This window comes from Cyphomyrmex costatus, unplaced genomic scaffold (assembly GCF_001594065.2).
Source record: "Cyphomyrmex costatus isolate MS0001 unplaced genomic scaffold, Ccosl1.0 scaffold21, whole genome shotgun sequence".
In the NCBI taxonomy this organism is placed as follows: Eukaryota; Metazoa; Arthropoda; class Insecta; order Hymenoptera; family Formicidae; genus Cyphomyrmex; species Cyphomyrmex costatus.
In genome coordinates, this window is record NW_017276147.1 from 93,088 (window position 1) to 104,141 (window position 11,054).

At 40.7% G+C, this 11,054-nt stretch overlaps 1 protein-coding gene across 1 annotated transcript in view; it reads left to right on the forward strand.

Annotated features, from left to right (window-relative positions):
- The window catches only part of Dscam1 (Down syndrome cell adhesion molecule 1), a 79,101-nt gene extending 68,061 nt beyond the window's left edge, over window positions 1-11,040 (forward strand). The window contains exons 18-34 of the mRNA XM_018539306.1: window positions 11-307; window positions 389-750; window positions 879-1,247; window positions 1,319-1,505; window positions 1,592-1,879; window positions 2,000-2,269; window positions 2,358-2,589; window positions 2,664-2,840; window positions 2,920-3,086; window positions 3,396-3,638; window positions 4,157-4,324; window positions 4,820-4,957; window positions 6,838-7,028; window positions 7,408-7,768; window positions 8,185-8,242; window positions 8,680-8,685; window positions 9,716-11,040. Of these exons, the coding sequence (XP_018394808.1) occupies window positions 11-307; window positions 389-750; window positions 879-1,247; window positions 1,319-1,505; window positions 1,592-1,879; window positions 2,000-2,269; window positions 2,358-2,589; window positions 2,664-2,840; window positions 2,920-3,086; window positions 3,396-3,638; window positions 4,157-4,324; window positions 4,820-4,957; window positions 6,838-7,028; window positions 7,408-7,768; window positions 8,185-8,242; window positions 8,680-8,685; window positions 9,716-9,800 (3,599 nt within the window). The 3' untranslated portion in view covers window positions 9,801-11,040. The remainder of the gene's footprint in view (window positions 1-10; window positions 308-388; window positions 751-878; window positions 1,248-1,318; window positions 1,506-1,591; window positions 1,880-1,999; window positions 2,270-2,357; window positions 2,590-2,663; window positions 2,841-2,919; window positions 3,087-3,395; window positions 3,639-4,156; window positions 4,325-4,819; window positions 4,958-6,837; window positions 7,029-7,407; window positions 7,769-8,184; window positions 8,243-8,679; window positions 8,686-9,715) is intronic.
- The last annotated feature ends 14 nt before the right edge of the window (window positions 11,041-11,054 follow it).

Below are 11,054 nucleotides of genomic sequence, written 5' to 3' on the forward strand. Positions count from 1 at the left end.
ATTTTTTTAGCTCCTCCGCAATTTGAAATTAAACTAAGAAACCAAACCGCTCGTCGTGGAGAACCAGCTGTATTGCAATGCGAGGCGCAAGGAGAGAAACCAATCGGCATTTTATGGAACATGAACAACAAGAGATTAGATACGAAAAGCGATCCTCGTTATACTATTCGTGAAGAAATCTTGGCTAACGGGGTACTGTCCGACTTGAGCATTAAACGAACCGAAAGGAGCGATTCTGCCTTGTTCACTTGCGTAGCTACGAATGCTTTCGGTAGTGATGACACTAGCATTAATATGATCGTACAAGGTTGGTTCATATAATTACATATTATACTTGATAAATCAACAAAATATGTGAGTCACGGTCTAATTTATGTGTTTATTATAGAGGTGCCGGAAGTTCCATATGGTCTTAAAGTGTTGGATAAATCAGGACGTTCAGTGCAATTATCATGGGCCGCGCCTTATGATGGAAACAGTCCAATTAAACGATATGTTATTGAATACAAAATCAGCAAGGGTTCCTGGGAAACTGATATTGATCGAGTGCTCGTACCTGGCTCGCAACAGAATGTAGCCGGAGTATATAATCTAAGACCCGCGACCACCTATCACCTTCGAATCGTCGCTGAAAACGAAATTGGCACATCTGATCCGTCTGACACGGTCACCATTATCACTGCAGAAGAAGCACCTACTGGCCCACCAACTTCTATTAAGGTGGATGCTCTTGATCAGCACACGCTAAAGGTAAACAGAACAATTGCATTGTAATTGCCCATACACAGAGCGTTTCAATAACATTCGTAATATTATTGCTATTGGAACGTTGTATAGGCGTTTGGGAATATATGTGCAATAAATGTAAATTTCATCAGGTAACGTGGAAACCGCCTCCACGCGAGGACTGGAATGGTGAGATTCTCGGCTACTACGTTGGATACAGACAATCGTCAGACAAACCTTACATGTTTGAGACTGTCGATTTCTCCAAAGAAGACACAAAGGAACATCACTTGCAGATCGCAAACCTCAAGACCTATACACAGTATGGCGTAGTCGTTCAAGCATTTAATAAAGTCGGCTCCGGACCAATGAGCGAGGAACGCAGGCAACACACCGCAGAAGGCGTACCCGAGCAACCACCCCATGACACTACTTGCACGACTCTTACTTCTCAGACTATCAGAGTGTCCTGGGTGTCACCGCCACTCAGCGCGGCCAACGGCGTTATCACCGGTTACAAAGTTAGTAAAAGCGCGACTCGAGAGAGAGGCATAAAACCGTTTGCAGCAGCATCTTTAAATATTTGCTTTAGGTCATCTACGGACCATCCGACACGTGGTACGACGAGAATACAAAAGACACCAAGATCACGTCTTCAAGCGAAACCATTCTGCACGGTCTTAAGAAATACACCAACTACAGCATGCAAGTTCTGGCTTTTACATCTGGAGGAGATGGCGTTAAATCTGCACCAATTCACTGCCAAACTGAGCAAGATGGTAATTAAGAAATTAATTAATGTATTGGTTCATTATGTGAAAGAACGTGTTTTTGAACATACTACATGTTCCGTATCTATTTTTAGCACCCGAAGCTCCTATTGCTATCAAAGCTCTAGTCATGTCTTCGGAATCCATTCTTATCTCATGGCGTCCGCCTAGTCAGCCTAACGGAGTTATTTCTCAATATACTGTTTACACAAAAGCGGATAATGCAGAGGAGCCAACCAGTCAGAAAGTACCACCAAATCAACTAACTCACGAAGCGTCTGGATTAGACAAGCAACTAAGATATGAATTTTGGGTGACCGCTAGCACGAATATCGGTGAAGGTGAAGCTTCGAAAATTGTGACTTTGGGACCAAGTGTTCGAGGTAATTTTTTCGTTCAAAATTCACATTTTGAATAATTACAATAAATTTGTGAATCGATTACAAGTTTTCATAGTCTGTTATAAATTAAAAGGTATTCAAAGTTTCACACTTTAATTATAGTACCGGCCAAGATCGCATCGTTCGACGATAAGTTCACTGCAACATACAAAGAGGACGTTAAGCTGCCATGTCTCACTGTCGGCGTACCCGCACCGGAAGTAACATGGAAAGTACGAGGCGCTACTCTTCAACAGACCGATCGATTGAGACAATTACCCGAGGGATCGCTATTTATCAAAGAAGTCGACCGCGCGGACGCTGGAGAATATTCTTGTTACGTGGAAAACTCTTTTGGACACGATACCGTAACTCATCAGCTAGTCGTACACGGTACATAAATATTCTAACACATGGAAATTTTAGTTACTGATTTCAATAATTCGTTATACGTATTAAAATTAACGTTATGTTTTCACAGCTCCTCCACACTCACCGCAAGTTACCCTTACCGCCACTACCACCAACTCTTTGACGATGAAATTACGCCCACATCCCACGGACAATGCACCAATTCACGGCTATACGATTCACTACAAACCCGAGTTCGGCGATTGGGAAACCGTTCAGATCAGTTCTACAGCACAGAAATATACACTCGAGAATTTGTGGTGCGGTTCCCGATATCAGATTTATGTCACCGCTTATAACGGGTAACTTTACTGCTAAAATTGTAATGCAAGGTTTGTAATAAAAAAATTTCGTACACATGAAAGTTTTCTTACAGAATTGGAATCGGCGATCCTTCAGACATTCTAAACACGCGTACAAAAGGCTCCAAACCAATCATCCCCGAAGCGGCGAAATTCATCGAGGTATCTACGAATAGCATCTCTTTGCACTTGAGCACTTGGTCTGATGGTGGCTGCCCCATGTTGTACTTCGTTGTTGAACATAAGAAGAAGTAAGATAAAAAGATAATCATACAACGAACATCCAATCCAATATCAAGATCAACAGTTAAAGAGACATGTTTTGTTCAGAATGCAGCAGGAATGGAACCAGGTCTCGAACAACGTCAAACCGGGCGGTAACTTTGTAGTATTGGATCTAGACCCCGCTAGCTGGTATCATTTGCGTGTTACGGCTCACAATAATGCCGGTTTCGCCGTGGCCGAATATGAATTTGCGACTTTGACGGTGACTGGCGGTGAGTATGATTGGTCGTCTGACACACAGCGGCGCCTCGTAGCCGGTGCCAATGGTGGCTGGATTGAGCGGTCGCCGAAACGTTTTTTGTTCCAGGCACCATTGCACCGGCCCGCGAGCTGCCGGACGTAAACGGTGGTGGCAATGACGAAGATCCAATGAAAATTTTCATGGCTAACTTAAATCTGGTCGTACCTGTGGTAGCAGCCATACTTGTAATAATCGTTGCCGTCATCGTGATCTGCGTTCTCAGGGGGAAGGGTCACAATAGCGATAAAGGTAATCATAATCTGTTTCCTTCTTTGAACAGGTACGATCGCACCTCCTATACGTAATGGCGGTAATGACAACACTGCGGATGTAAGACGGTACTTCCCATGGTTACCCAGCTGGCTCGACGTAAACGTGGTAGTGCCAGTTGGCGCGACGGTCGTTGTTATAATAGTAGGAATAGTTGTCATTTGTGTGGCGCTCTCGAGAAGAACTCGAGGCCCGGAACAAACACGGCTGCGAGGTATCTCTTCAGCCGACGAGAAATATTACGAGGGACAATGTATACCAATTTTTTTTAATTACTTTTACCTGTTAAGTCGCATACAGACGGTGGAAGTTCATCGGGAAACGAAATTGATATTCGATGATATTCGAGATTAATTAGCTGGTCGAAAAAAATATCACAATCTCGTCAGTCGTAGATATTATCATAACAAAATTATATTTTGTAATGTAATAACATCGTGATAATTTCTTGATGATCGATCCACGCGTCGACCACCCTAGTCTTGAAATCCTCTCCAAATATTAAATTTTAGAATTTTCCTCTCCTACATTTTCCTTTTGTTTCACAAGCGTGGGTGATGGCATATCTAATTAATATAATACTCGTACATCAACAATAAGATCAGATGTATCAAAACGTATGTATCCAAACAACACAAAGTCTAAAATTGTGACATAAGACGTCTTTAAGTTGCCTTTTTTAGTCATAAAAAACGTCGTATGACCCGAATTTAGATACTTTTTGTTGTCTCGATACATTCACAATTATTAGATCGAACGCCTTTATTTTAGACGACGTAGTCTATCAGCAAACCGGAGTTGGCGGCGCTACCTTGGACAAACGCAGATCCGATCTTCGCGACGAACTAGGGTACATCGCACCTCCGAATCGCAAACTTCCACCTGTACCCGGCTCGAATTACAACACCTGCGATCGTATCAAGCGAGGTACAGTTATAAGTAAGCCACAACTGCCAACACTTACCTTTTAGATCAATTCCAACTTATTTAGTTGTTGTCGCATCGGCACGATAGTTCCTTCTTTCATCTTTTCTCAAGAGGTACACATCGAGATTTGCACATACGATAGGCTCCCAGTCAGATGACAGATCCCCAGGCCAGACAGAACCCATATACACGATCAATGCCAGTTTCTTTTTTCGTTCGCCATGCTTTGAAATGTTCTTATATACGTTACCGAGTTTGTATGTCCCTCAGCGAAAACATAACGTTCGTTCCTACTTGTTTGCGCTTATCACGCCGTTGGTGCCTAACGAGTGTCTATTGTATCAATTTGCGTATTAATCAAACGTTAGTAAAAAAAAGAAAATAAAGAGTACCTTCTCCCCAGAGTTCAAATCCTCTAAACTCTTTAAAGAGAACAGGGCAGTTGGCGGGAAAGAATCTTGATAGGCGCCAGCGTGTCGTACGACCTTTGTAGTATGTGTTCAATAGGTGGAACTAGCTCGTTAAGGAGTCACTCGACGTGGGATCCGAGGCGACACATGTATGAGGAATTGAGTCACTACGCGCCCAACAGGAGATGCCCACCACCACCACGTATGGGCAGCGCGGACGGTCTTTCGCACAGAGGTTGGTAATAGTAATTTTGGTTAACGGGCATTCGGCATTCGCCCGATCGCCCTAGAGACTGATAATCGCTCAGGCCGGAGCCGGCGATGTTGCTGGCTCGTACCAGCCGGTCTTCGTAAGTCCCTTCTCGTTTCGTGAAACCTCGCATCACTTTAACGGCACGTCTCGTTTCTCGATGTTTGCACGTTTCCGCATGCCTGCGCTCATATAGCACGCCGACAAATAACACGAACCACATATAGGGAAGAATTACATTTATTTATTCATTGTCTTTTCTATAAGATAAGAAGTTTCTATTATGTCCGTTATATCGTCATATCGATTTTTAGAATTTTTAGGGGATGGATAAGAGAAATTTTGAATATTTTAAATCAGATAATTAAAAGTTTAAGATTGTTACAGCTGCAATATTCACTGCTAAAATTGGAACGCAATCTAATTAATTGCATGAAGAATATAGCAAAGGTTGGGTAAATTACTTTATAAAAAAGAGTTACCGTTATTCATTACTGATTTTAAAATGTCTTAACTTATCACCGTTATTATAAGTGAGTGATCCAAGAGTACAGATCAAAAGATCCAAAATGATCCAATTGTCTATGTCACTTAGGTTTCACAACTCATTGAATTTGGTTAACTCTTAACCGAGATTCAACTTATTTCTCATCTTTTTTTCCAATTCTATAGAATTAGAAAAATAAAGATAAGGAATAATGTAAACCTCGGTTAAGAGTTAACCATGAATTTGAAACTAGGTTTTAAAGTTTGATCGAAATTTTGGTTTTGGTTTTGGTTTCTGTTAATTTCGATCAAAAATCGGAGTTTTGGATTTGGTTTGATTTTAGTTTCGGTCGAAATTAAGAGAAAATTTCGATAAGTAAACTGAAATTATACAAATTGCAACGCACCGGCGAGCATTCGAGCTATCTCTTCCTTTTTATCCTTTTTTATTCGCCAAGTCATCACCACATCTATAGTATAACCTGAAATTCCTTCTAATTTAAGGAATAATAAGGTATTAATAAAATCTTATTTTTAAATAGATACGTAAATTTAACATATTTTGATATTTTCCAACGATTTTCTGAAAATTATATGGCGTTTATAAGACTTATCTAAAAACTTCAATTTCGTCTGGAATTGAATAAAAATCGAATATTCGTTTTTGGTTTCAGACGAAGGTAAAAAAGTGATTTTGATTGGATTCTAATATCACTAATTAATCCGTTCAATACAAGATCTATAGTGGTCATGATTTATCGCGATATAATCAAAGTTCTCTTATCCATGTTTTGTATGTATAATATATTATGTGTTATACACATATAAAGTAATGATCATATTCATTGCTTAAAGAATATAATTATTATCATTATAAATAAACAAATGCGTTGTTACTTATTACTAATGGTAACAATGTTATTATTAGTAATATAATAATAACGCGTTACTTTTTCCAATCTTGAATATAACATTACTTTATGTATAACAAAAATTATATTATATAAATAATCGGACTCAAATTTATTTAAATACATTTCAATTAAATACTTTTTAATGCACGATCAATTTTTAAAGATTTAATGTTTTAATAGAATGAGAATCGAGGAAAGAAGAAGCGTTAAAGTGAGCAAAAGGAATTTCTTTGCTCGTTTAAATCTGGATATAAGACGCATATAGAATTAATAGTAAGAAGGATTGCAAAATATTTTTTTCGATTCCATTCTTAATTAATTAAATTGTATTTAGAAATTGCTGTTAATAAATAAAAGTTTACACACGGGAAGCAATCTTTATAGCAATCTGTATTGTTCAACAATGTCTCGTAAATTTTTCGTCTATAACGGCAGAGTCTACCCTGATTGATTGTCCATTTTCAGGTATGGAGGATGAAATCTGCCCATATGCTACGTTCCATTTATTGGGATTCCGCGAGGAAATGGACCCGAGCAAAGCTATGCAATTCCAGACCTTCCCCCATCCAGGAAATGGCCATTCTGGCACTATGGGACCACCCGTAGGACATCCGACTAACGCTTCCGCTCATAGCCGATCTGGATCTCAGTCTATGGTACTTTATAACTCTTTTTCGTATTAAATTTTCGTTTAAATGATAAGCAATATCGCAAATTATATTGTACAAATATTAAAAAATTTTTGATTTTCGTAAAAATAAGTTTTGCAAGCCGTATTCTAGTAGAAAAATTCATAATTTTTTTAATGAATAGAGAAATTGTACTGGATATCTGGAAAATATTTAACATCCAAATGATTGTCTGAATATCGAATATTTTTCGGATATACGATTACTTTAGTCTCTAAAAAAAGAAAGTCAAGAGAAAATTATCACATTTTTTCCGGATATCCGGATATGAGATATCCAATGATTTTATAATCTGGTATATTTCTAATACAATTATTGCTGGAATCGCGATCAATTTTTCCTACAGCCTCGTCAAAACGGACGCTACTCTCGAGTACCATCCCAAGGAGGCGGTAGCGGCACGCACAATGTCTTTTCACCCGAATATGATGATCCCGCTAACTGCGCTCCCGAGGAAGACCAGTATGGATCACAGTATGGACAATACGGCGCACCTTACGATCATTACGGATCTCGCGGATCGGTCGGACGTCGTAGTGTAGGCTCGGCTCGCAACCTTCCCATCTCTGGCTCACCGGAACCGCCCCCACCGCCGCCAAGAAATCACCAGGATCAGAATAACTCTAGCTTCAACGACAGCAAGGAGAGCAATGAAATCAGCGAGGCCGAATGTGATCGCGATCAGCTCGTCAACCGCAACTACGGCGGTCAGTAGAAAGATTCACGATAGCTTAGAGAACGAGCAAACGAGGGAGACCATGAAGCTCGACCTGATTCGACAGGGAAGTCGTAAAGCTCGCCTTTCCCGCTCGAATCTTGCCGGTCCGGTGACATGCTCCCTCTCGAGGAACGATCTCGTTCTGATTCAGCTCTACTACTGATGCTCGTTTCATTATGCATTAAGCATTATTAGGCGTACGGCGGCTCATTATGCGGACTTATCGCATGGCGGGCGAGTCGCGAATGAAGAAGACTCGCCGTGGACTTATGTGTTTTTCTTTCTTATTTTTTTTTGTCTTTTTTAATCCTAATCGTTTATATAGTTTTCCACAAATTGCATGTTACGTGTTGTCGTAGTAGTTTAATCGTTGTGTCAATCGTGCCGTGTGTTTTTCTATTTCAGTGAATGCTCGCGGCAAGGACGGCATGACCACCGAGGAGATGCGTAAACTCATAGAGAGGTCAGTAGAGCGCGAGTGAGCTTGGTTAACGGTGAACGGTTTTAATGGCGTTACACCGTTCCTGCCGCTGTGTCTCGAGCGATTTTACTTCCGCGAGAGCTGTAATTATCGAGTATTGTGCCGCGGCAAAATATCCCGCAGGCGTTTTCCGAATCGAGCGATATATCACTATCGCTCACCGCGGCATAGACCGCAATCCGATTCGCCTCCATGATTTTCAATTTTTCTTTAAAGAATCACGCTATCGATCGATTCTTTCGATTCGCAATCCTCGCTACATACCTTCATTATATATTTGATTATTTGTGCGCGATTGAATTGTCGATTGACAACGATCGAGTGCACGGTGGTTCGACCCTCAAAGAGTCTCGAATACCCAACTATTTATCTATTTAACGAACGTCTGATCTTTTCTTGTTTCATGACTAATTACGCAGGAAGCCGTAAGTTCGTTAAACATAATCAAGTCAGGATGTACAAACGTTACAAAACATGTGAAGAGCTTTTGAGATGCGTTATATCATTTTACACTGATTTCCATCATCCCATTGAAGTTCGGCTACCCAATTTGTTTTGCAACGAGCAGAGTAGACGACCTTTCAAAACGTTGCTTTCGAATATGACAAAATCCCCAATCTCCATCGACGCTTACTAATACGAATGTGTTCGCATGTAGCTTTAATGAATAATGCCATGTGTGTAACGTGTAGTTGTGTAACTAATGCAAAGCTAGAATGTACAATAGGGATAATACGCTGATCGTATTTCCACTGCAGCTGCTGCTACTATCACCGCTTTTGAACCCTATTCGGGACTGCTTACACCGCTAACGACTGACATGTTTACAATCGTCATTATTATATTTTATTTATTCATAGCATTATCACTGCCATCATCGTTGCTACTTGTTATAGCGCATGTTTTCGTACAATTTGCGTGTAGAGATCTTTTCTTCATACAGCAGTATAATATATTACTCTTTGTTTCAAAAGTGACATAATTAAAAAATTTCTCATAAAAGTAAAAAATTAATTTTTCAATTTAATAGAAAATTATTGACTAATCAAAGAATATTGTGTAAAAATCATATTTTTAATATGATTAAATGTCATTTTCACGATCATTGAAAAACTACCTTTTTTGAATTTATAATGATTCTTTTAATTATCTTTTTCAAGTTTTGAGGCTTTTGATAATTTTTTTACAAAGTTTACTTTTGATAATTGGTAGAGCAATGTTTATTCTAACTGATTTACAGTAAACTGAAAAATCATGGCTTTTTTAGTTGTGTCACTTTTGAAGTAAGGGAGTGATATAAAGCTAAACACATTTTTTTTAATCAAATACAACGAAAAATTTATTGCACATATAATAAACAATCGCGCAGAAGAGATCTCTTTGAATGAGTGGGATTGTTGCGTAGTAAAATGATCGATCGGCGTCGGATATCAAAAACGCAAATTCCTGTTGCAGAAACGAAGCTCCCGGTCGGCAAACCGGCGGCCCCCACGGCGGTCACGGGGGACTCCTCACACCCTACGATACTGTGGCAGTGTAACCTGTAAATCGTCATCTTCCGTGGTCTTCCGCCTCTCTCGATAGCCGGCGGCCGCGAGAAAAGCAGCCGAGAGACGCGGAAATGAAGCGCACGCCAACTCTTCCCCCGGTGCTGTCGTCGGTCCAATTTGCAACGATTTACGATAGAAATTAGAGACGTCGTCGCGAGTAGATAGATTCGATTACCGTGTAAGGTGTACGCGTATTGATATCATCTCGAGATCATAATTACGGACGAGAATTCTGCAGCCCGCCTCGCGAAATGGGACCGCCTCCTTCGTTCTTGCGACCATATCACGCGACTTTTCTCTTTCTCTCGCTCACGGCCTTCCGCTCTTTCATTGTACTTCCTCGGGTACGTTCGTTTATATTTGATCCTGGGGGAAGGCCAACTCGAAACTGCCTTGTTTTTGATAAAATCTTTTCGGACTGGTTTAGTCGATTATGCACATTCGGGAAGGCCAGACTCAAGACTGTTCTTATCTACTGCCCTTTAATGCGAAGGAGGCACAGCGATTCGTGAGGTCAGCCACACTTCGTTCGTAACTCTTTTACGAGTCCTGGAACACTTCGCGCACGTTCGATTACATCTAAATTTTTTTTATACTATGACTGGCCGAAGAAAATGACCCGCGTTTTGACGCGTCTTCCTCGATGACGTGCGATCAGACTCAACGATTTGTATACTTGACGCGAACTTTAAATTAACTATATCTATCCTCGCACACACACGTGACGAAAGATTCCGAGACATCGGAGACACTGAGGGGAATTTGAATCTTTTCGGACTATGTATCGTCGAACGTGCGCGAGATCTTCGAGGTTCGTGAGACTGCCGCGAAAGACTTGTCCTGTAGGAAGGCGAACACAGCCGGAAGTCGTGTGTTCGCGGACTGTTCAGTTGCGGCAGAGACGCGGCCCGCGATGGTGCTCTCGGCGACGGTGAATTTAACGGGGGTCTTCTGATATATATCCGGGATATATAATCCTAGGTTACATTCGTCGCAGGAGTTGCGTATAATGGGGGAAAAAAAAAAAGAAAGGAAACGTATAAACGACATATATGCGTATACATGAGATTAGTTGGTCGCTTTTTAAGTCATGGTTGTGCCACACTGCCGCTCCCTGCGGGCGTACGATATATAGATACATACGTACACATATACTATATATATATACTGTACGATTTATAATTTCGTAACGAAGGTTGTGTCCCCTCCCCCGCTCCCTTTCCTCTCTTTACCCCCCCCCCCCC